Source organism: Rhinopithecus roxellana, chromosome 17 (genome assembly GCF_007565055.1).
Source record: "Rhinopithecus roxellana isolate Shanxi Qingling chromosome 17, ASM756505v1, whole genome shotgun sequence".
Taxonomy (NCBI): domain Eukaryota; kingdom Metazoa; phylum Chordata; class Mammalia; order Primates; family Cercopithecidae; genus Rhinopithecus; species Rhinopithecus roxellana.
In genome coordinates, this window is record NC_044565.1 from 84,967,635 (window position 1) to 84,994,825 (window position 27,191).

General features: G+C 38.6%; 1 protein-coding gene across 5 annotated transcripts in view; it reads right to left on the bottom strand.

Moving 5' to 3' along the window:
- ASB3 (ankyrin repeat and SOCS box containing 3) overlaps positions 1–27,191 on the bottom strand; it is a 126,737-nt gene that overhangs the window by 34,571 nt on the left and 64,975 nt on the right. For all 5 annotated transcript variants that reach the window (XM_030920803.1, XM_010378883.2, XM_030920806.1 and 2 more), the window contains 3 exons: positions 19,913–20,090; positions 17,748–17,945; positions 3,254–3,511 (listed from right to left, as the gene is read on the bottom strand). In XM_030920803.1, coding sequence (XP_030776663.1) covers positions 3,254–3,511; positions 17,748–17,945; positions 19,913–20,090 — 634 coding nt within the window. The remainder of the gene's footprint in view (positions 1–3,253; positions 3,512–17,747; positions 17,946–19,912; positions 20,091–27,191) is intronic.

Below are 27,191 nucleotides of genomic sequence, written 5' to 3' on the forward strand. Positions count from 1 at the left end.
GAGGCCCGCACAAGATACAGGTCACAAAGACCTTGCTGATGAAACAGCACTTGTCAAGAAGCTGGCCAAACCCCATCAAAAGGAAGATGGTGATGAAAGTGACCTCTGGTCATCCTCATTGTTCATTATATGCTAATTATAATGCATTAGCATGCTAGAAGACACTCCCACCAGCCCCATGACAGTTTACCAATGCCACGGAAACTTCAGGAAGTTACCCTAGATAGTCTAAAAAGGGGGAGAACCCACAGTCCTGGGACTTGCCCACCCCTTTCTTGGAAAACTCATTCATGAATAATTCACCCCTTGTTTAGCATGTAACCAAGAAGTAACAGTAAGTATAAGCAGCTCAGCAGCCCATGCTGCTGCTCTGCCTATCGAATAGCCATTCTTTTGTTCCCTTACTTTGTTAATAAACATCCTTTCATTTTACTCTATGGACTGACTTGTCCCGAATTCTTTCTTGTACGAGATCCAAGAACCCTCTCTTGGGGTCTAGATCGGGACCCCTTTCCAATAACACATGGATTTTGGTATCTCACGGGGGTGAGACTCAAGGCATAATTCACCTTAAATTTCTGCCAGCTGTGAGCCTGTGAAATCAAACAAGCTATATACTTCCAAAATTTGATGGTGGGACAGGCGTAACACAAACATTCCCATTCCAAAAGGGAGACATATCCAAGAAGCAAAGAATAATAGGACCCAAATAAGTCCAAAATTCAAGAGGATTATCTTGAAACTCCAAGATAATCTTCCATGACTCCATGTCAAGCTTCCTGGATAAAATGGGATGGGAGTTGAGCCTCCACTACCTCAGGAAGCTCCACCCCTATGACTTTGCTGGGCTCAGTCACACCCCTATGGCTTTGCCCAGACTTCAGCTCTCCCAAGATGGCACTGCATGCTGGTAGCTCTACAGTCCTGAGGTCTCAATGGCAGCCCTGCTCCCATGGGTCCTCTAGGCATTGCCATGGTAGAAACTGTGGCAGCTCTAACCCTACATTTCCACTGGGCATTGCTCTAGAAAGGCTCTCTGCAGTGGCTCCTCCCCTGGGACAGGTCTCTGCCTGAGCCCCTAGACTGTTTTCAACAACCTCTGGAATCTAGGTGGAAGAATCCATGCCCCCACAGCTCTTGCATTCTACATGCCTGCAGAATTAGTACCACCCCACAAACCCTCCTGAAAACCATTCTGACCTCCTAGAGCCCTGGGCCTATGATGGGAGGGGCAGCCTCAAAGATCTCTGGAATGCCTTCAAGGTTTTTTTCTAATTGTCTTGATGGTACTTTCTATTTGTACAAATCTGCTCAGCAAAGGGTTGCTAGTCACAACTTTGGGTTCCTCTCCTGAACATTCTCTTTCATTCTTTTCCACAGAGCCCGGCTGAGAATTTTCTAAAATTTTCTACTCTTCTTCCCTTCTAATTATAGACTCTGTCCTAAGTCATTCCTTTGCCCTCACATCTCACTATAAGTGGCCAAAAGTAGCCATGCAGCAGCCTGAATGCTTTGCTACCTAGTTATTTCTCCCACCAGATATCCTAGTTCGTCACTCTTAAATTCAGCCTTCCATAAAGTCCTTAGGCATAGACAGAGTTCATCCCAGTTCTTCACTAATTCATAACAAGGATGGTGTTTACTCCAGTTTCCAACAGGGTATTGCTCATTTTCATCTGAGACCTTGTCAAAATGGCCTTTGCTATCCATATTTCTATGAACATTTTGGTTACAACTACTTAAATAATCTCTAAGAAAGTTCAGACTCGCCTAGTCTTCTCATCTTATGAGCACTCACCAGAGTCACCCTTAACACTCCATTTATGGAAACAGGCTTTTTCTAGACTGTTCTTCCAAACTTTATCAGCCTCTACCCATTACCTAGTTTGAAAGCCACTTCCACATTCTTAGGTAATCATTATTAGCAACAGCCCCACTTCTCAGTACCAAATTTCTGTCTTAGTCCATTCTCTGTTGCTATTACTCAATACCTGAGACTGGGTAATTTATAAAGAAAATACATTTATTTCTTACAGTTCTGGAGACTGGGAAGTCCAAGGTCAAGGGGCCCACCTGATGAGGGCCTTCTTGCTGTGTCATAATATGGCAGAGGTCATCACTCGGTGAGAGAGCAAAAGCATTCCAGCTCAGGTCTCTCTTCTTCTTATAAAGCCACCCACCAGTCCCATCACTGGGGCACCATCTTGATGATCTTATCTAATCCTAATTACCTCCCAAAGATCTCACCTCCAAATATCAACAACAAATGAATTTGAGGATTGTTTCCAACACCTGAAATTTGAGAACACATTCAAACCACAACAGTAGGTATCAGACAGCTTCTATGTTTTGGTTAAAGAAAGAAAGAAATTAGAAACCAGAAAGGGGCATGAAGGCTGAAAGTACTGGGCAAGTCATATTGAGTCAGAGTTAATAGCTTTGGTAGAAGAACACAAGGAGTGTGGCTAAGAAGAAAATGAGTGCCTTAGGGACAAACACCACGTGGGGGGAGAATTGAAACACAAAAGTGAAGACTTCTAGATATTTTATTGAAATTCTATAAAATAACATGTCCTCTATTTTCCTGAAGACTTCCATTTTATTTTCTCATTTGACTTGAATTACCAGCCCAAGAGAGTCCTCTCGCTACTACAATTACCTGTCTTAGGACCCCAACAATTTTTGTAAAGGCTGGAGGCTAACAGTCTTCTTCTTGCCCCCCAAAAAATACTGACTCAGCATTTGTATCATCTGTCACTGAGGGCTGCCCTTCTGAGAAACTACCTGAAGTAAACAAGTCATATTCTCAGATACTTCAGAAATCAGTATTTATTAAGGGTGACATATTTCAAACAGACAGGATGCTGTAGGGCAGGAGTATTCAGTCTGGTTGGCTGAGGGACAGACAACAGAAATCTTCAAAGCAGCTCCAAGCATTCTTTCTTCTGTCACACGCATTTTAAGAGAAGCATGAGGAATGGCCAGAAGTCGAAGAAATATCTCTCTTAGAAGAGTTCACTGGCATCTATCCCCTCATACCTCCTTCCAGTCACCTCTTATCTCTTCCCAGGACTCTGGGCTTAAACTCAATCTCACTATTAGCAGCCACCAACTCCTTCACCCCAATTCAGCCATCGCAGTCAAAACACAGATACACCCTTCTCCAAACACTGCGATCTCAAGAAACTGAAGGAAATTAAAGGTAGTATATTCACTCAAAAAGGGTAAGCCCCACTATGGTAGAATTTCTTACCAAGAACTACACAGTAGAAGCAGTGGGTCAAATCCAGCAACCAGAAGATGTGGTAACCACTCCTTATATTTTGCTTGTGCTTTAATTGCATGATTTACAAATTCATATATATGGTTCCATGGTCCCAATGAGCAACCTTTCCTCAAAAAGTAGCGAAATATTGAAAACTTCTCGTACTTCAGGCAGTATGCCAAATGAAGTTCATTTATCCGGGCTCCATATTTCAAAAGAATGTTCACAATTCCAAAGAACTCACAGCTCCACCATAAAAAATAAAAACAAAAAAAGAGCAAGTTAGACTTTGACATAAGATACTTCTTACAAATTGCTTTTTTGTTGTTGTTGTTGTTTGTTTGTTTTTTTGAGACACAGTCCTGCTCTGTCGCCCAGGCTGGAGTGCAGTGGCCCGATCTCGGCTCACTGCAAGTTCCGCCTCCCGGGTTCAGGCCATTCTCCTGCCTCAGCCTCTTGAGTAGTTGGGACTACAGGCGCCCGCCACCACGCTCAGCTAATTTTTTGTATTTTTTAATAGAGACGGGGTTTCACCGCGTTAGCCAGGATGGTCTTGATCTCCTGACCTCTTGATCTGCCCACCTCAGCCTCCCAAAGTGCTGGGATTACAGGCACGAGCCACCGCGCCCAGCCACAAATTGTTAATAGTATTTACAGCTGCAGAATAAGTATGGTAGATGAGACAGTGGATGGTTTTTACACATCTAGTGGATTGAGATTAGAGAATGTGGTGGGGCTTTTGCTTTTTACACAGTTCTTCATGGTTTTTAATTTTCAACTGTGAACAGGTATTATAATTTAAAACATTCATCTTAAATAAATATGTCATTTTAAAAATTATCATTGACAAACAAAACTCAAATTGTGACATTTTGTACAATTAAGTATCTTTACTACAAAATGCTTTGCTTAACAAAATCAATAAACAATGTGATCAGTCCTTAAAACTAAATGATTCCTTCTAGGAATCTCTAAGATATCATTTTCTTCAGCAATAACCTTAGCCAATTTCCCTCCCACTTTTAAATTTATTTATTTTTCTAGAGACAGAGTCTTGCTCTGTGGCCCAGGCTGGTGTGCAGTGGCACAATCAAGGCTCACTGTAACGGAACTCTTGGGCTCCAGTGATCCGCCCACTTCTGCCTCCTGACTAGGTGGGACTACAGGTACATGCCACCATGCCTAATTTTTAAATTTTTTTGTAGAGACAGACTCTCACTATGTTGCCCAGGCTGGTCTCGAACTCCTGGCCTCAAGCAATCCTCCTGCTTTGGTCTCCCAAAAGGTATGACACCGTGACTGGCCTTACATTTATAACGGTATTTTAAAAAATTTAAAAACTTTTTAATGAAAAAAATTTAATTTATGGTACTACATCTTAAAATTAATTAAGTTCTATTACTGTCTCCATTATAGATGCAAAAACTGAAGCTGAGTCACAAAGCTAGTAATTGGCAGAACTGGGATAATGATATCAAACCAAAATCTAACAGTGAATATGACATTGCAAATTGCTGCAATATCTCTTCTCTATTATGAAAACTGAACACTTCATAATACAGTCAAATTGAAGAATATTTTAAAGCCAGACCTATGTTTTCCAAAGTAGGTTACATGGAACTTTAGTTCCTGAAAATGATCCATATGAAAAATACTCTCCAGTGAAAAAAATTGAGAAACCTTACACAGTATACAGTGAGTCTGAGAAAGAAAGATAGGATGAATGTATTTTTAAACAGTATGTTAGTTACATTTCCAATTATATGCTCTATGTTTTCATTCAACCTCCAGACACTGTTCAGAAGAAGTACCTTTAAAATTAAAGCAATAGGTCCAATCATTAATCTGAAAAAAGCAAACAAAAGTATAAAATGACCTAAACTCTGTAAACACAAGAACAATTGTATATATACTTAAATATAAGTTCTATCCTATGTTTCTGGACTTTTCAAATCTTTGTAGATCCATTCCTCTTTTAGGAATTCACAAAGCACGCTTCAATAAGAAAAATTCTCAAAAGTCCTCCACAAAAGAAACATATTCAGTATTATTTAATCCTGTACTTTCCAAACTTATTTAACAATACAACCCCTTTGATCCCATATAATATCTATTAACAATCTACAGAATTAGTATTCTACCAAAACACACTTTAGAAAATTCCTCTAAACCTCTTCCAATTATTCACATTGCCTTGTATTAGAAGGGGCAAGAGCAAATCCCAAAAGCCTTATAAAACGGCAGAGTGCTACAATATGGACCCTTTTCCAAAAAAAAACTTTTTTTTAAAGAATAAAATAAACACAAAATAAACTGGAGAAGCAAAGAGTTTTGTCAGCATGCCCTGAGCTTCTGGGAAAGTTATTAAAGAAGGTCTCAAATACATGTGCAAACTACAAAAACACAAGCAACTTCAACTTCAGGATTTTATATGACCTTCATTATTACATGTCACTAAGCACACAGTAAATACTTGAGCAAGGATAACCTCTCGTTAAAATATAAATTAGTATGTATTTCTCTTAACACTTCGACAAATTCTCTCTGTAGCCCTAATATCAAATTGAGAAAACTCTTCAAGTACCCGAGATTTAAACAAAAGTCTCTCTTGTTTAACATAAATCTCAAGAGTTAATTGTGACATAGAGAGACTGTATATTATATAAAAAATGAACAACATCAGATACTGAGAGGAGAGATTTAAAAAGATCCAATGTCTAGACCTTATTTTGAGGATTTGTACATTTTCTACCACTCTGCTCCTTGAAGTTCAAAACTGTGCAAAAAAACAGTGCTCACATATAAAAGAACAGTAAGGGAAAATTCAACAAGAAAACAAAATTTCTTTTAAACAAATAAAAATTGGCAAATATCTTCAGCATTTTAAGCTCAATTAGCAAACAAAATATCCAACCAACTTATCAGATGAATTATAACAGGCCAAATAGTGAGTTTTACTGAATGGCTTTTGACCATTAGCTGAAAACAAAATGAAGACATTCAGTTTTGTCAGATGTGCCCACACGACATGGGGGCTAGAATGAACACAATGAATTCTGTGAAACTAATATAATAACAATGATTAGTATCAATTAGAAAAACAGATAAAATCAGGTGAGCTAAGCCACAATTTACTTCTACGGCCATATATAAAAGGCATTCATATTTGCTCAGTCCTAAAACTTCTCAACTTCCCTCTCCCCTCCCCATTCCATTTGGAGGAATCTTTTTCTTATATTTCCTCATTCGAGATTGATTACTCAATTACTCTTGAAAGATTGGCTTCATATCAATATACCTGCTAACTTTTTAGCTCCAAAGGACAAAAACTGCTTTTATTGCAGGATCTGTACAGTAGTGGAGGAGACACCTTTCCATCATCCCTGGGAGTGATGAAAGGAGGTAAGGGTCATCCTCACAAAGAATACTTACCAAAAATGTTTCAGAACACTGATAGTGAACTTAAAAGTTGAATTAGCTGAAAAAATAATGAAGAGAAAACTTAAAACCTGGGGCACTTTAGGAGGCCAAGGCAGGAGGATCACTTGACCTCCTAAGTTTGAGGCTGCAGTGAGCAATGACTGCACCACTGCACTCCAGCCTGGGCAACAGAGTGAAACTCTATCTCAAAACCACAACAACAATAATAACGAAAACCCAAAGCTGTTACCTATCAATTTCATCACCTTTTGGTATTAGTTGTACTATTTATAAAAGTAGATAAAAGTTTATTAGAATACAACAGGTCAATAGTGCAAGAAAGACCATAAATACTAAATTAATAGATTTCAGAGAAATACTAGAAAACATACAAATGAGAAAAGAAAGTCTTTTAGCCATTAACACCTGAAGTCAGATAGGCGTTAATTACAACAATCATACCAAATTAACACTATCATAACACACTGTTGCTATAAAAATAAAAATTTTAAATTTACATCATTCAACTTATCTATTACCAAATCCCTAAAAATTAGAATATCAAATAATTAATTTTGGAAAATTGAGTCTTCTAAGTTACCTGATACCAGTATTGTGACCAAATTTGAACTCTTATTAATAACTGGTAAAAGCGATATAGGAAATTCATGTATGTCACATTAAGAAAAGTAAGAAGGGCTGGGTGTGGTGGCTCACACCTGTAATCCCACACTTTAAAAAGCCAAGGCAGACAGATCACTTGAGGCCACGAGTTTGAGACCAGCCTGACCAACATGGCGAAACCCCGTCTCTACTAAAAATACAAAAATTAGCCAGGTGTGGTGGCATACATCTGTAATTCCAGCTACTCAGGAGGCTGAGGCATGAGAAACGCGTGAACCCAGAAGGCAGAGGTTGCAGTGAGCCAAGATCACGCCACTGCACTCCAGCCTGGGCCACAGAGCAAGAGACTCTGTCTCAAAAAAAAAAAAAAAAAAAAAAAAAAAAAAAAAAAAGGAAAAAACAACATATGATAGCTATTTTAAAATGAAAATTACATTCAATTGTCCTTGCTTTGTAATTGGTGACTCTAATTAATTTAATTAATTTTAGTCATGTGATTGTAGGCAACCCAAATTTTAAAATGCTTACTTATTGAAAGAAATAATCAAAAACATATTTTTCAGCTTCAATTTTTTTCCCTCAGACACTGGTTATATGACCCTCTTGACATACTAAAGCAAAACCTACTGGGAAAATGATCATTTTCTTGCCTAATTGGCAAAGCTTCATACGGAAACTCAAAATAAATGAGTCTCACATTACGCATACAGGAACTGTATAAGCAACCAGCCAGACATTAGATAATAAAAATGTAGTATTTAGTTTTAGAAATAATGAAAGGTTTTCCTTCACCTTTTAGGTAACTGGTCTAAAAAAACAAAGATTCTGCATTTTATCAAGATGATTCCCTGTGTTTCATGTTGTCTTTATTCTATCCCATTACTTATGAAAACTCTCTAATAAAGAACTAAGGTTTTTCTACAACTATATAACTTTCTGCATTTGCCTTCTGAAGCCATTTAATTATCACTCTAGTTGAGATAAGTGACAATATTTCACATTGACCTGCGATCCTACTTCGGTTAATTTTGAACCTTGATATTTTTGACAATATTCCCACAACCAAATTCTAAGTCTCTTTGTCCTTGAAGTTTGCTATGTTCTATTTTATAGAATAAGGTGTTGCCCAATTCTAGAATGAAAAATAAAAGACAAAGAGAATATACACTCCTAAAACAGATATTTTGATGTTTTGACTTTATTTTTTCAAGGCTAAAAATATAGCATTTTACAATGACTACTCACTGAAAATCGACCTAATAATATATTGGTTCAATTACAAGTCTCATATGAAAGAAAATACTTCATATGCCCTTTCGATAGCCACACACAAAAAAATTGTAATTATGCTTACATGGCCACTTCAAGGAGCAAAATTACTAAGAGATGCAAAAACAAAAACAAAGTTTGTTAACTCATGTCTGTGACCAAGGACTACTGTACACCATACTGCTTCCCCTTTACTTTTGTTTTTCTTTTTCTTCTTTGATCCGGGGAGAGACTAGGTCTCCTTTACATTTGGTTTATAGCAGTTTGATTTTTCTGACCATGCCTTTCTGTGAGTTTATCCTGTTTGGGTTTAACAGGCTTCTTAAATCTGTAAATTTATATCATTATCCAATAATAGGAAGTTTTTAGCAATTATTAATTTACATATTTTTTCTGTGCCCAATCTCCTCTCTTTCTGGATTTTAATGACATGAATGTTAGACCTGTTGGTATTGTCCCTTGGTTCCCGGAGGCTCTTGTTTTTTTCTTCAATCTTTTTTCTTTTCCATACTTCTGTGTGGATAACTTCTTTAATTTTTTTTTTAACTTTTAAATTTGTTAAACATTTGTAAATATTTATAAATTGCAAAAGCTAGTTGGCCAGAGAGGGACAGTTTGAAAGTATGAGTGGATGTTCCAAACAGGCAATACCCTAGAATGAGAGAACAAGACAGACACCTGTGCAAGGTGATCTGTATGTATATGGACATTGAGACCAAAGATCCTCTCACCCAAAAAACTAGGGATTTTTAAAGATAATAATTATAAATTACAAAGCGTTTCACAACTGTTAGTTCTTTTGATCCTCAAAATAATTTTCTAAAGCAAGCTTAAGTGTTATTACTATCCATATTTTAAAGATAACGGAATGTGATTTAGCAGAATGAAGTGAAATACCCGAAGTCACACAGCCACTATACATCTGTGACTCATCCAAGCCCAAGAATCATGCTCCATCCTTCTCCCTCCACAAGGCACTGAAGAAGACTAACATACCAATAAATATGCCAATCTGATATAATTATTGATTCATTAATTCACAAATATATTTTGAATGCCTAATAGGAGTCAGATCCAGGGCAAATCCCTGCTCTCAAGGAGCTTACAGTCTAATGAAGAAGCAGATATGTAAACAGACAGACAAAATATTATGTCTTTAAAAAGGAGTCAAAAGGCAGCTTCTTTTGGTGTTTTGTTTTGTTTTGTTTTGTTTTGTTTTGTTTTTGAGACAGAGTCTTGCTCTGTTGCCCAGGCTGGAGTGCAGTGGTGCGATCTCGGCTCACTGCAAGCTCTGCCTCCCGGGTTCACGCCATTCTCCTGGCTCAGTCTCCCGAGTAGCTGGGACTACAGGAGCGTGCCGCCATGCCCGACTAACTTTTTGTATTTTTAGTAGAGACAGGGTTTCAGCATGTTAGCCAGAATGGTCTCGATCTCCTGACCTCGTGGTTTGCCCACCTCACCCTCCCAAAGTGCTGGGATTACATGCATGAGTCACCGTACTCGGCCAAAAGGCAGTTTCTTAATAGGATGTCTTCCCCCAGCATTCTCAGCCCTGATTCTTATGCCCAATACTAGTTATTAAGAAAAATATACTTCTAGTGTGAAGAAAAGCAATTCATCCATTCTCACAATCTGGTAAACATATCCAACCTCTTTTGCTCAGGTCCTGAGCTAACCAAACAACCTTCCATATTGTCTTTGGGAACACCGAGTTGTCCGTTCCGGAAAGAGGAAATAAATACTATAAGTAACCTGTTGCTGTTGACCCTGCCCAGGTCTTCTTTTGCTGTGAATAAATAATTGTTCGGGTCTAAAAAGTAGCCGTGAGAGAGTTACTATGAGTCAATTCTCTATACCACCGCCATGCAGCGGAACTTTCTGTGATGATGTACTATTCGGTAGGGTAGCTAGCCACACATGATTCTGGAGCATTTGAAGGGTGGCTAGGGAAACTGAAGAAGTAATTTATAATGCTACTTAATTTTAATTAATTTAAATAGCCACATGTGGCTGGTGGCTACCAATCTGGGCAGCACAGCTCTACAGTCCTGCTACTCACAGTGTGGTCTGTGGATCAGCAGCATTGGCACCATCTTGTTAGCTTGTTAGAAATGCAGAATATGGCCTGGGCACGGTGGCTCATGCCTGTAATTCCAGCACTTCTGGGAGGCCGAAGCCGGCAGATCACTTGAGCTCAAGAGTTCGAGACCATCCTGGCTAACATGGTGAAACTCCTGTCTCTACTAAAAACACAAAAACAAAATTAGCCAGACGTGATGGCGGGCACCTGTAGTCCCAGCTACTCAGGAGGCTGAGGTGGGAGAAGGGTGTGAACCCAGGAAGCAGAGCTTGCAGTGAGCCAAGATCGCACCACTGCACTCCAACCTGGGCGACAGAGCAAGACTTCGTCTCAAAAAAAAAAAAGAAAGAAAGAAAGAAATGCAGAGTATGCCGGGCACAGTGGCTCACACCTGTAATCCCAACACTTTTGAGAGGCTGAGGGGGGCAGATCACTTGAGCTTAAGAGTTCGAGACCAGCCTAGCCAACATGGTGAAACCCCATCTCTACTAAAAATACAAAAATTAGCCAGCTATGGTGGCACACACCTGTAATCCCAGCTATTTGGGAGGCTGACGCATGAGAAACGCGTAAACCCGGGAGGTGGTGGTTGCAGGGAGTTGAGATGGTGTCACTGCACTCCAGCCTGGGTGATAGAGTGAGACTCTTGTCTCAAAAAAAAAAAAAAAAAGGAAGAAAGAAAAGAAAAAGAAAGAAATGCAGAATATCAGGTCCCACCCTAGATCTACTGAAGTGGTTTGGATCTGTGTCCCCACCCAAATCTCATGATGAATTGTAATCCCCAGTGTTGAAGGTGGGGCTTGGTGGGAGATGACTGGATCATGGGGATGGGTTTAGCACCATTCCCCTCAGTAGTGTCCTCACAGTAGTGAGTTCTTGTGAGATCTGGTTGTTTAAAAGTATGTGGCACCTCCCACACTCACTCTCTTGCTCCTGCCGTGTAAGAAGTGGCCTGCTCTCACTTCACCTTCTGCCATGATTATGTTTCCTGAGGTGTCTCCAAAAGCTGAGCAGACACCAACATCATGGTTCCTGTACAACCTGTGGAACTGTGAGCCAATTAAACCTTTTTCTTTATAAATTACCCAGTCTCAGGTATTTCTTTATAGCAATGCAAGAATGAACTAATACAGAAAATTGGGACTAAAGAGTAGGGCACTGCTATAAAGACACCTAAAAATATGGAAGCAACTTGGGAACTGGGTAATGGGCAGAGGGTGGAAGAGTTTGGAGGGCTCAGAAGAAGACAGAAAGATGAGGGGAAGTTTGGAACTCCCTGGAGACTGGTTAAATGGTTGTCACCAAAGTGGTGATAGTGAATAATAGTAAAGGCTGGGCTGACAAGGTCTCAGATGGAAAAGCAGAGCTTACTGGGAACTAGAGCAAAGGTCACTTTTGTTATGCCTTAGCAAAGAACCTGGATGCATTGTGCCCCTGCTCTGGAGATCTGTAGAACTTTGAACTTGAGAGTGATAATTTAGGGTACCTGGTGGAAGAAACTTCGAAGCACCAAAGTGTTCAAGAGGTAGCCTGTCTGCTTGTAAGAACCTAGGCTCATATGCATCAGCAAAGAAATAACCTAATGTTGGAACTTACATTTAAAGGAGAAGCAGAGTATAAAAGTTTGGAAAAGTTGCAGCCTGGCAAATGGTAGAAAAGAAAAGCCTATTTTCAGGGAAGGAATTCAAGCAGACTTCGGAAATCCGCATTAAGTAAAAAGGAGCCAAGTCCTAATAGCCAAAACCACCAGGGGGTGGTGGAAGGCCTCAAAGGCATTTCAGAGACCTTCCCAGCAGCCTCACCCATCACAGGCCCAGAGGCCTAGGAGGACTGAATTGTTTCATGGGCCAGGCCCAGTGCCCCATTGCCCTCCACAGCCTTGGGACACTAGTCCCTGCATCCTAGCTGCTCCTGCCATGGCTCAAAGGGGCCCAGGTACAGCTCAGGCCACTGCTTCAGAGGGTGCAAGTCATAATGGTGGCTTCTACATGGTCATGGTGTTAAGCCTGTGGGTGCAGAGTGTAAGAGCTGAGGCTTGGGAGACTCTGTCTAGGTTTCACAGGATGTCTGAAAAAGCCTAGATGCCCAGCACAAAGGGCCTTCTTTCTTTGTAATGATCTTGCCTCTACCCCATAAACATACCAGAAAGAGGAGAGAAGGAGAGAGCCTGGAACACTGAAATCTAAAGAAAGTTAGTATAAGATGTTTGGATGAAGGCTGGAGGTGGGAAGAGCATGTGTTTCTCAGGGATATTTGCAAAAAATAAAATGATGGCATTCATTTCCTTGATCACTACTGAGTATGAATAATGGGTCTATGGGAGTTCATTGTACCAATCTCTCTACTTTTATGTATGTTTAAAAATTTCAAAATTAAAAAATAGCAATTTCAGAGATAATGTGTGAGACAGCTAGCCTCCAAGATGGCTCCCAATGATCCTCTCTTCCTCATATTTGTGCTTTTGTACAGTCTTTCCATATTAAATCAGGGCTTGTGTATGTGATCTGTGGAGATGACAGCCATAATTTCAAAGAACCAGGTCACTATGACTTCTGCCTTGTTCTCTCTTGGATCTCTTCCTCTGAGGGAATCAGCTACCATGCCATGAGGATATTCCAGCCGTCCTGTGGAGAGGCTTTTATAGAGAGAAACCGAGGTTTCCTGCCAACACCCAGACATATGAGTGATCCATGTCAGTAAGCCTCTGTGGAAGTTGATCCTCTGGCTCCTGTCAAGCTTGCTAATGACTGTAGCTTCAACTAATATTTAATGCAACTATAAGAGAAACGTCCAAGCCAGAACTGCCCACCAAGCTCTTCCTGAATCTCTAACCAACAGAAACTCCAGAAGCTGCATGGTTGTGCCAGGCCAGCCTGCACACTCCAGCTGCCAGAGAGCATGTCTTATCCTGTGTTAATAATTTCTACTGGTTTACTTTTAAGTTAATTTACTCTTTCCTATATCTTTCATTCTGCTATGGAGTCCATGTAGTAAATTTTTTATTTCAGATTATTGTATTTTTTAGTTTTTTTTATAGTTTCTAATTCTCAGCTGAGAATTTCTACCTTTTCATTTTTTCCAGTATGTTAGCCTCATGAAGCACTGTTATAAGAGCTGCTTTCAAGTATCTGATATTTCTAACAACTGGACCATCTCAGCACTGGCATCTCTTAATTGCTTTTTCAAACCATGAGATTTAGTCATGTTTTATCAGTTCTTTATATATCAAATAATTTTAGGTTGTCTCCTGGACATTGTGAATTAACTTTCACATGCTATATAAATTCTGAGTCCTGGGTCTCGTTATAATCCTTTGAAGAACACTAGTTTTTTGGTTTGTTTATTTCAGCAAGCACATAACCTAGTTAGGTTCAAACTGCAATTTCTGTTTCACCTTATACAGTGGTTCCAATGTCAGTTCAGCTCTCAGAAGCCTCTGCTTTCCTGCTGTAAGCCTGGACCCATGAATGTGCCACTCAGAGTCTAGCCTGAGACTTTGATGATAGTTCAAATCTTACTTTCAACATTTTGGGTTGGCTGGGTGCCATGGCTCATGCCTGTATTATCAGCACTTTGAGAGGCCAAGGCAGGCAGATCACTTGAGCTCGGAGTTTAAGACCAGCCTAGGCAACACGGCAAACCCTGTGTCTACAAAAAATACAAAGAAAAAAAAAATCCAGGCATGGTGGCGTACAGCTGTAGTCCCAGCTACTCAAGAGGCTGAGGCAGGATATCTACCTGAGTCCAGGAAAGTTAAGGCTGCAGTGAGTCATGATCATGTCACTGCACTCTGTCCTGGGCAACAGAATGAGATCCTGTCTCAAAAGCAAAACAAAATAAAAAACAATTTGGGTCTGTCTTGTGCATTTAAAGCTTGGGGTAAGTCGGGAATATGCAAATTCATATGCCGAATTAGGGTATCCGCTTCTCCAAGCTCTCTCTTCTCCAAGACTCCCCTACCATTCTCTGGCCCATAGGGTTCCATTTACCTGATTCCCCTGACCAGAAAAACAGGTTTTCTATTGTGTCTGTTTCAGCTTTCTCAGTAAGTTTAATAGGATCTGTTTAGTGCTCTCTATATTAAACAACTGGACAATTAATGTTACTGACTGATTTTAACTGCTGGTGCCACTGGTGCTACTCAGTTCCAGTTCAGGGTTGGCCCTCAGGGCAACACAGCAAAAGAAAAAGGAGGCCAGGCATAGTGGCTCATACCAACACTTTGGGAGGCCAAGGCGGGCAGATCACTTGAGGTCAGAAGTTTGAGACCAGCCTGGCCAACATGGTGAAACCCCATCTCTTTTAAAATACAAAAAGTAGCTGAGTGTGGTGGCACTTGCCTATAATCCCAGGTACTCGGGTGGCTGAGACAAGATAATCGCTTGGACCCAGGAGATGGAGGTTGCAGTGAGCCCAGATCATGTACTCCAGTCTGGGCAACACAGCGAGACTGTCTCAAAAAAAAAAAAAAAAAAAAAGGAAAAGGACACTGGAAAATTCGTTTTCATGTGGGTCTCTTCATCAAGTTACCACCCTCTTACTCTCTTTCATAATCTATCTGCTTTTGTCCCTTTGAGAGTCCTCAAGTAGTTTTGTTTTGAATTTTGACCACAGTTTTTTGTAGTCATTAGTGAAAGAGAAAGGGAGAGGGTGTAGTGGAATTACTCCACATAGGCTACACAGCATGTTAAGAACTTCTTAGCATCACTGAAGTTGATACAGAAAAAAATTCTACAGAATAACTGAGACATAAAAAGCAAACCAAACTGTGGAGTTCCTTAAAAATACAACTTTGGAGTACTTGTGAAAGGAAAAGAAAAAAATCATTTATATCACTACTCAAGAATGAGATAATAGTTCATATTTGCAGTTATCCCAGACACAGCAGAAAAAAAACAGGAACCTTTCCTTCTATGAGTCTGTAAAAAATACAAAAAAATACATTAAAAACACTTCTTTGCCAAAGATAGCAGAAGATAGTGAGGAAAATGCCACTAAATACTATTTTCCCCATTAGGTTTTAAATTCTCAAAGGATAGTGTCTATGTTTCAGCTTCCTCAGTAAGTTTAACAGGATCTATTTAGTGCTCTCTACATAACAAAATGGTCAACTAGTGTTATTGACTGATTTTGTAGAAATCTAAGGAGAAAAAAGGGTCTGCCCCCCTAAAATTTCAACTAATCTTGGAAAATCTAAAAACCTATTTAAGATCTTTCCCACCTAATTTTATTTATCTGAACCTATAGATGGCATGAAACATACTGCCCAGCTCCCAAGGAATATCATTAATTTTAAGGTGTTTCAGGGTTAACAGTAGTACTACGTTATATGGCTTAATTCAAACTACACTTATAAGGTAATGAGGCATGAGCTTAGCTGCTGTGATCGTAAGGACCAAACACATTGTTCATCCAAAAGATAAGATGAAGGCCAAAAAAGACCACCATCATACTGAATACACACACACACGTACACATGCACATGCACACATGTGCGCAATCCAAAACTGTTATATTCTGGTCTAATAAGAAATGTTCAGCTCTGTAATGGAGTTAAGATTTGGGATAGAGAAGGGCAACTAAAAGTCATCAGTGCAACCTCACTGAAGGTCAACTGAAGTAATTACAGCTCTTCTGTTTAAAAAGACAAAACTTAATGGGGTACACAAGAAAATCCTATGAGATGATGAAAGTTATGCATAAAGTGGGTCCCAGATACTCAGATTAACCAAAACCCAAATATTCAAACTAAAATGTATAAGTTTAAGAGGCCGGGTGGGGTGGCTCACACCTATAATCCCATCACTTTGGGAGGCTGGAGGCAGACAGATCACTTGAGGCCAGGAGTTTGAGACCAACCTGGTGAAACCCTGTCTCTACTAAAATGGATAAGCTTAAACTTCAAACAAATATAGTGAACTACTAATTTTACATGGCAAATGTTAAGAGATAGTAAAGGCTGAAAAGCGTAGTAAATAATTTCTTGATAACTACTTAAACTAAATAGAGATCCATAATAGTGAATTCAAGAAGGCCAATACAATTTGAGGTATGCCGGCAACCTCTTCTGTGTCATTAAACACAACAGCATCTATCTTCACAACTTATTCCATTACTGAATGATCAGATATTACTCAATAGGCTTTTCTTACACATGGCTTTATTCTCAGTGTTTTAAAACCGTAGGAGTGTTATAGACAAAGTTACTGGCCAGACACTAACAAGGCAGCAGTAATTCTTCACTTAGTCTATTTCACAGAATTATGACAGTTTAGAAAAATAATTAATTTGGGGGCTTTTAAAAACTTAACTATTCAGATTCACATCAAAAAATAATATACAGCCAGGCATGGTAGGTCACGCCTGTAATCCCAGCATTTTGGGAGGCCGAGGCAAGTGAACTGCTTGAGCCCAGGAGTTCAAGACCAGCCTGGGCAACATGGAGAAACCTCATCTCTACTAAAAATAAAAACATTCGCTGGGAGTGTTGGTGTATGCCTGTAGACCCAGCTACTCTGGAGGCTGAGGTAGAAGGATCACTTGAGCCTGGGATGTGGAGGATGCAGTGAGTCAAGATGGTGCCACTGCACTCCAGCCTGGGCCACAGAGTGAGACCCTGTCTCAAAAAAAAATTTTTTTTAAATGCTATGCACTAAATACATTAGAAACACAATAATTTCTATAAAACTAAAGTTTTATTTTTAGGCTCATATCTTATAAATTTGAAATGGTAAATGACCTGAAACAGTCACTGCCTTACTTGATAAAGTCTCATTTTTAATTCTTGAATTGTTTTGAAGACCAAAAATATCAGTGAATTTCTGCATCTACTTAAATTGTAAGTATTCCCTAAAATTGCTGCACTAAAAATGCAATCCAGATCCCAAGAAGGAAGGAAAACAATCTGATATTATCACCTCATTTGTGCTACAGCTTGACTGAAGCATCCGTTTTTTTCCTATTTGTGTTCCAAGCTAGCAATTTAGCACTAACAGAGATACTAAGTTTCACCGTGAAACAAAGTCACTTCAAAACATATCTCCATACAGCAAAAAAGAATAAAAATAAAAACATAGCAAATATACATACTCCTTTTGGAAAGCCATGCACACGGGAGAACTGAATCCAAAGACAAGGCACGCCTGGGCGTCTGGGCTGTAGCCATTCCGGAGTAATATTTCTAGGCAATCTTCATGTCCCCCAAACACTGCTGAGTAAACAGGGCTTACTTTGTTTAGCCCAGTGTCACAGGCCCGGTTAGTAAGTGGTATTAATAAGTCCAAGATTCTATAAATACACAAATTCAGGAGAATTTAGTGTTTTTATAAGGGCATAAGTGTAGGCAACATTTCTAAAGCACAATTTTTTCAGAATTACCAACTGATTCATTTAAAGAAATATTTCTGTCTAGGGTGTACCTTCTACCAACAACGTTAAACTATTACATGTTATATATTTACTCTAAAATGTTACACTTATTATCACTTAATATAAAGGTCTTTAAATACATGTGAAACAAAATTAACATCCCTATATGTAAACAGAAAAGGTGCTCTTTTAATTTTATTACCTTACTGGCACCACCTTATTCCCCAAAATTCAAATTTTATGTTAGATATTTTAGGGTCTAATAAATTATTTTAAACATCATTCTTCTAAGTATAAACTGGCATCAAGAAAATGCACTATTTTCCTTCTTAAAGTACCAATTAGTTTTTCTTTTCCAATTAGTAAAAATTTTTAAAGATGATAATTGACATGAAATTAAGACTAATATTTTAATCAGGAAGAAATTATAATTTCTGCTAAAATATTCTATTATCTGGAAAAAAAAGTGAGCTCATGAAATATGGAGGCAGACTTATAAAGAAGCTGGTTCCCAGGAAGAGAAAGTTCTCAGAAAATAATTAAAACAAAAGTTCTTAGGTTATTTGTAAACTTACCTCTGGCAGTCAACTGGAAAGAAAAAAGGACTATTCCACCCTTCTAAAATTAAAAATAAAACTGTATAATAAAGCCAGGAAATTCCCTCTTTCTGGGAAAAGACAGGGCTACTCTTAAGTATTTTTATAACAGTAAATTTATCTTTGTAACTTTTCCTCATGTAATGTATGTCTAAGATAACATTTAAGTAGAACTTACATTCACAAAAGGGGCTACCTCTGAAGCAGGCTATAAAGAAAATCATCAGTGACAATGAGAATTCTCAAAATTGAGAACAAATGCCCAAGAGACTTTTGGTATCATTTAAAGCTCAGAGTATAATATCGAACACTTACGTTTAAACAAATGATCAAGAATTGGGGAAAATATTAAATTTTTAAACCTAAGCATTTTGTTAAAATAGTCTAATGTCTCTTAAATTTAATGTGTTTAATTTTTTAAAATAGGCTGGAAAAATTATACTCTCCCACAAGACATAAACATGCTTACAAATATTAATGAAATAGTAAGGTATTGTGTCACCTAGTGGCACAATGACCAAATCGCAGAATCTGTTTTCCTACTATGTAAACAAACTAAATTAAGTAATGAATATTTTACTATTACTTTTTAAATCAGATAATACTAACAACAGCTATAAAAAGTACTATTGTAGAATTATGGCTGTAAAGATTCTAAACATATATTTCTAAAAATTATTGACTACCAATTTAAGATAGACAGCCATCACCCTCTGTGGACCTAATGGTATTGCAGAAATTATGGCAAAAAAAAAAAAAAAAAAAGATAGACAGCCATATTCTCACAGGATATAGCTTCTAAGATTCCTGGAACCCCCATTTACTCTCTCTCCAACTTGAAGTTAGATCAAGAAAAGTTCAGTCAAAGGGTTTAAGACAGGGAGGACTACTTAGCATACACTTCAACAGGCATCACAAACTCAAAAGCTTTCTGGGGTCAAAGAGGTAACATGGATGGCCTCATCAGATTGATGCTGAAAAGATGCCTGGGATAAAACTAGGGAGGAGGAGGCGGTGGATACAGCCATTACCAGAGAAATCAATGGGAAGAGTCAATACCCTGAGAAAGTCCCTGAGCCTACCCAGTCTCTAGCAACTCTGCCTCACAATATCAAAGTACAAGACTAGTAAAAGCAAAAGACAGCATGAGGGACAGATTAGGGTAGATCTATTCACCCAGCAGATTGGTAAGGAAGAAAATTTTGCTTAGAGGTGAAGGGTCTAGCCCAGATTTATTCTTTATTAGCTTTTGATTAAGAGATGATGCTTATTTTTTGTTTTAACACTTACTTTGTATGGCCCATTTGTGCAGCTGCATGAATAGGTAACTGCCAATTGTCCTCATTACAGTAAAGATCAGGATCTGCCCCACTGGAGAGCAAAAGCTCCACACATTTTGTGTGTCCCTCTTGAGCAGCAATGAACAAGGGAGTAGCTTTGTCCAAGGCTTGACAATTGACATTTGCACCTAATACAAAATAAACCATTTAACAGATAATCCTCATATTAAAAAAAAAAAAAAAAATCAACATAAATTTCAAAGGAACTACCACAAAAGGGTTTCACAGCACAATAAGCTTTTCCCTCATCACTGGATGTTGGATGTTGTTAAATAAACATATTTACTTTGCTAACTTCTTGGTAATCATTTAAATTGTCTTTGCTAAACTGACAGGGTAGCTCATGCCTGGAATCCCAGCAATTTAGGAGGCTGTGGCCAGAGGACTGCTTGAGGCCACGTGTTTGAGACCAGCCTGGGCAACATAGTAAGACCCTGTCTCTATCAAAACTAAAAAGGTTTTGCTTTTATGTCAGCAAGAAAACAAGTGATTCATATCTTAGAATTCATTTTTAAGCTAAAACAAAAATCCTGTTCAATGAAGGATACATTTCATTCCAATCCCTCCTCCAACGAGCATTCTGGGGCCCAATAAGTAAACATTTAAAAAGAAAAAATGCAAACTATCAAACATGGATAATATTTCTGACAAATGTTCAAAAAGATAAAATCTAAATTATGCCACTAATTGATTCAGGCTAAGATTTATGATAAATTATCAGTAAATATGACATATATGGGAACTACACCTTAAAACTAGTATTGACTATACTCTATTACATTTCTTTCTTCATAACCACTGCATAATAAATAATGCCTACAATCAGAGAAAAAGGGTCTCTTTCAACAGGTTTCTGAGTTGATATTTAAAATCACAAATGTGAAAGGGAAAAACAACATTATAGTGAAAGAAAGAAAAAGAAAAAATCCCACCCGCATTAAAATAATTACAAAAATTACAAGTGTGAATGTCTCCAGATGAAAAGGAACTATCCCAAGAATTTTGGATTTGTGAAAAATCTAAATGTAGTGACACCACTGAAGGATTACAGTCGTGTTCCCACAATGGCTCCTGACCCAAATGGAAACTCAGAAACGACAGATAAAGAATTCAAAGCAAGGATTGCAAGGAAGCGCAACAAGATCCAGACAAGGTTGCAAATAAACACAAAGAAACTTCTAAAGCAACTCAGGAAATGAAAGCATCTTAAGGTAAACACCTTAAAAAGGAATCAATTAGAGCTTCTGGAATTGAAAAACTCACTTAAGGAATTTCAAAATATAACTAAGTTTTATTAATAGACTGGATCAAGCAGAAGAAAGAATTTTGGAGCTTTAAGATCAGTTTTTCAAACTAACTCAGTCAGACTAAAAAAAAAATTTTTTTTAAATGAAAAAGGCTTTGAGAAATATTTGATAATGTAAAGCAACCAAATCTATGAATTATTGGTATTCCTGAGAGAAGGAGAAAAAGTAAATGACGTGGAAAACATATTTGAGGACATAATTTAAGAAAATTTCCCTAATCTTGACAGAGAGGAAGATATCCAGATAGAAGCAATCCAGAGAACTCCCTGTGAACATGAACATCACCATGGCATATAGACACCAGACTGTTGAAGGTTAACGCTGAAGAAAAAATCTTAAAGGCAGCTAGAGAAAAAAGTCAGATCACATACAAAAGGAACAGTGGACTTCTCAGTGGAAACCTTACAAGGCAAGAGAGATGGGGGGTCTATTTTCAGCATTCTTAAAGAAAGGACACTACAATCAAGAATTTCATCTTCTACCAAACTAAGCTTCACAAATGAAGGAGAAATAAAATATTTTACAGACAAACAAGCACTAACATAATTTGTTACCACTACATCAGCCTTAGCAGAGATCCTTAAAGGACTTCTAAACATGGAAATGAAAGAACAACACTGATACCACAAAAACACACTGAAGAACATAGCCCAAAGACCCCATAATGCAGCCATGCAACAAACATGGCAAAGCAACCATCTACCAATTTAATAATAGGATCAAAACCTCACCTGTCAACATTAACCTTGAATGTAAAGGGTCTCTTCAGATTGTATAAATCTTTCGTCTTTTACTAAACATCCTGCTTAAAAGGTACACAGTTGCAATTTGGATAAGAAAGAAAGAAAGAAAGAAAGAAAGAAAGAAAGAAAGAAAGAAAGAAAGAAAGAAAGAACACCCATCCATCTGCTGCCTTCAAGAGACATGTCTCACACGTAAAAACATCCACAGGCTCAAAGTAAAGGGTTGGAAAAAGCAAGCAAATGGAAAACAAAAAAGGTCAGGGGTCTCCCTTCCCCTTCCCTTTCCCCTTCCCCTTCCCCTTCCCCTTCCATTTTTGAGATGGAGTCTTGCTCTGTCACCAGGCTGGAGTGCAATGGTGCGATCTCGGCTTACTGCAACCTCTGCCTCCCGGGTTCAAGCAATTCTCCTGCCTCAGCCTCCAGAGTAGCTGGGACTACAGGCACACACCACCACACCCAGCTAATTTTTGTATTTTTAGTAGATAGAGAAGGGGTTTCACCATGTTAGCCAGGATGGTCTTGATCTCTTGTCCTTGTGATCCATCCACCTCGGCCTCCCAAAGTGCTGGGATTACAGGCATGAGCGACTGCACCTGACCAGGGGTCACTATTCTTATATCAGATAAAATAGACTTTAAATCAAACAACAGGGCCAGGCACAGTGGCTCACACCTATAATCCCAGAGCTTTGAGAGGCCGAACTGTGACAGAGCAGGAGTATCACCATCTTGCACAAGCACTGTTATTTTCCAATTCACCTTAATCAAAAACTGCCTAAATCCAAAGGGCATCAGTCTAAATGGCTAAGGTCAGCATGACCATAAACCAAAAAAACATCTCCAACGAGAAACATTCCAAACTCCTCCGCGACCAGAGACGTGCTAGCCACCCACCTTTGGCTGGGAAGATGCCAGCCCCGAGATAACTCCCTTCCTGCTGGAAAGATGTCAGCCCCAAGATAACCCCCCCTTCGCCAAGAGACATTCCAACTTCACCATAAACTTCTCCCCCACACATAAATATTCCAAGCTTGTGATAAGCCCCCTCACCCTAAAACCAATATATACTCATGTACTCAGTCTGTAAGAGAAAGCACTCCTGAACAAAAAAAAAAAGAATCCGCCAGAAGCCCTTCTCAGGTTTTATCTAAAGTAAACCTGTCTCTAACTGCCAAGCCATCCTATGTGACTCTTTCCCCTTTCTTTAACTCTTACCAGGTAGGAGGATCGCTTGAGCTCAGGAGTTCAAGACCAGACAGGGCAACGTGAAAGGAAAATAAATATTGGAACCCCACAATCACTAAGCCAAAGCGAAAAGTCAAGCTGGGAAATGCTTAGCGCAACCCTGCCTCCTATTCTATTCCTAAAAGACAGCTACTAAGATTAGAAAAAAGTTACATAACTCCCTCACAAGGAATTTCCCTGCATATGAAGGACAGACAGAATTCAAAGCCATCCCTCTACTCACTGGGATAAGTGCGTATCTGAGTGCCTCCTTTGGAAAGCCTAATCAGAAACTCAAAAAAAAAAAAAAAACAAAAGGCAACCATTTGTCCCTTACCTACCTACGACCTGGACATACTCTCCCCACTTTGCATTGTCTTGCTTTTCCAGACAGAACCAATGCATATCTTATATATATATTGATTGATGTCTCATGCCTCCCTAAAATGTATAAAACCAAGTTGTGCCCCAACCACTTTGGGCACATGTTGTCAGGACCTCTTGAGGGTGTGTCACAGGCACGTGCCCTTAACGTTGGCAAAATAAACTTCCTAAATTGACTGAGATCTGTCTCAGATATTTGGGGTTCACAGCAACACAGTGAGACCCCATTTCTATTTAAAAAAAAAAAGAAAAAAATTATATATAAAAAACCAACGACAGTACAAAGGGACAAAGAAGGTAATTACATAATGATAAAGGGTTCGATTCAACAAGAAGACTTAACAATTCTAAATATACACATACCCAACACCAAAGCAGCCAGTTTCATAAAACAAGCTCTTAGAGATCTATAGAGATAGTAATAATATTGGGAGATTTCAACATCCCATTGACAGCATTAGACAGATCATTAAGGCAGAAAATTAAAAAACAAATTCTGGGTATAAATTCAACATTTGACCAATTGGACCTAATACATATCTACAGAACACTCCACTCATCAACCACAGAATATTCTTCTCAACAGCACACAGAACATACTCCAAGATGGACCACATGCTTGGCCGAAAAGCACATCTCAATAAATTTTAAAAAACTGATTCATTTGTGAGGCCGAGGCAGGTGGATCACTTGAAGGTCAGGAGTTTGTGACCAGATAGGCCAACGTGGTGAAACCCCATCTCTACTAAAAATACAAAAAATTAGTCGGCCACAGTGGTGCGTGCCTGTCATCCCAGGTACTCAAGAGGCTGAGGCAGGAGAATCACCTGAACCAGGAGGCAGAGGATGCAGTGAGCCGAGATAATGCCACTGCACTCTAGTCTGGGTACAGAGCGAGACCCTGTCTCCAAATAAATAAATAAATAAATAAATAAATAAACAAACAAACAAACAAACTGAATTATACCAACCATACTCTCAGAACACAGCAGAATAAAAATAGAAATCAATACCAAGAAGATCTTCCAAAACCACACAATTACATAGAAATTAACTTGCCCTTGGCTGGGCGCGGTGGCTCACGCCTATAATCCTAGCCCTTTGGGAGGCCGAGGCGGACAGACTGCCTGAGCTCAGGAGTTCGAGACCAACCTGGGCAATGTGGTGAAACGCCAACTCTACTAAACTACAAAAACACACAAAAAAATTAGACAGGCGTGGTGGTGTGTGCCTCTAGCCCCAGCTACTCAAGAGGCTGAGACAGGAGAATTGCTTGAACCCAGGAGGCGGAGGTTGCAGTGAGCTGAGATGGTGCCACTGTACTCCAGCCGGGCGATAGAGTGAGACTCTGTCTCACAAACAAACAAACAAACAAACAAACAAACAAACTTGCTCTTGTATAGCTTTTAAGTAAACAATAAAATTATGTTTCAAAAATTATGTTTTGATTTTTTTATGAAATCAAAAAATTCTTTGAAATAAAAACAGACACAAAACATATTAAAATGCAGCAAAAAGTGTTAAGAAGTTCATAATGCTAAATATCTAACTCAGAAAGAAAGATCTCAAATTAATGATCTAATATCACACTTAGAAGAACAAGAAAAACCAGAACAAACTAACCCCAAAGCTAGCAGAAGAAACAAAAATAATTAAAATCAGAGTGGAATTGAATGAAATTGAGACCCAAAAATCCATACACAGGATCAATGAAACCCAAAGTTGGCTCTTTGAAAGGATAAACAAAATTGATAGACTGCTAGCTAGATTAACATAGAAAAAAAAAGAGTGAAGATCCAAATAAGTACAATCTGAAACAACAAAGTTGACATTACAATAGATTCTACAGAAATACACAAGATCCTCAGAGACTATTATGAACACCTCAATGCACACAAACTAGAAAATCTAGAGGAAATGGATAAACTACACAATCTCCCAAGACTGAATCAGAAAGAAATTGAAATAGACCAATATCAAGTTCCAAAACTGAATCCATAATAATAAAAAAACAATAACCTACCAACCAAAAAGTCCTGGGACCAGATGAATTCACAGCTGAATTATACCAGATACACAAAGAAGAATAGGTACCAATTCTACTGAAACCATTCCCAAAAATCAAGAAGGAATTCCTCCCTAAGTTGTTCTACAAAGCCAGCATTGCCCTAATACCAAAACCTGGAAAAGACACAATGAAGAAAGAAAAGTACAGGCCAATATCCCTGATGAACATAGACACAAAAATCCTCAACAAAATACTAGCAAATCGAATCCAGCAACACATCAAAAAGTTAATGCATCATGATCAAGTAGGCTTCATTGTTGAGATGCAACGTTGGTTCCATATACGCAAATGAATAATTGGGATTCACCACATAAAGAAAATTAAAAACTATATGATCACCTCAATAGATGTGAGAATAGCCTTCATAAAATCCAACATCCCTTCATGATAAAAAAACAAAACCCTCAACAAACTAGGCACTGAAAGAACATATCTCAAAATAATAAGAATCATCTATGACAAACCCACAGCCAATATCATACTGAACAGGCATAAGCTGGAAGCATTCTCCTTGAGAACTGGAAGAAGACAAGGATACCCACTCTCACCACTCCTATTCAACATAGTACTGGAAGTCCTTGCCAGAACAATCAGGCAAGAAAAAGAAATAAAAGGCATCCAAATAGGAAAAGAAGAAGTCAAACAATCTTTCTTCTCTGACAATATGATTCCATACCAAGAAAACCCTAAAGACTCCACAAAAAGGCTCCTGAAGCTGATAAACAACTTCAGTAAAATTTCAGGTTACAAAATCAATGTATAAAATCAGCAGCATTTCTATACATCAATAATGTTCAAGCTGACAGCCAAATCAAGAATGCAACTCCATTTACAATAGCCACCAAAAAAAAAAAAAAAATTAAAAACCCAGGAACACATCTTACCGAGGAGGTGAAAGAGCTCTACAAGGAGAACTACAAAATATTACTGAAAGAAATCATAGATGACACCAACAAATGGAAAATCCACGCTTATGGATTGCAAAAATCAATTATCATTTTTTAAAATACCCATGCTGCCCAAAGCAACCTATAGATTCAACACTATTCCATTTTTTATTTTTTCCCCTGATAAATGTCAGAGTCTTTGGTTTTTGTTTTTATTTCCATAAGTTATTGGGGAACAGGTGGTGTCTGGTTACATCAGAAAGTTCTTTGGTGGTGATTTGTGAGATTCACCTCATCACCCAAGCAGTATACACTGCGACCGATTTGTGATCTTTTATCCCTCACCCCCTTCCCATCCTTTCCCCAAGTCCCTGAATTCCATTGTGTCATTTTTATGCTTCAATGCTATTCCTGTCAAACTACCAACACCATTTTTCACAGAATCAGAAAAAAAATTTTCTTAAATTCATATGGAACCAAAAAATGGCACAAATAGCCAAAGCAATCCTAAGCAAAAAGAATAAAGCTAAAGGCATCACATTACCCAATTTCAAACTATAGTTTAAGGCTAAGGTAACCAAAACAGCATGGTCCTGGTACAAAAACAGACACACAGA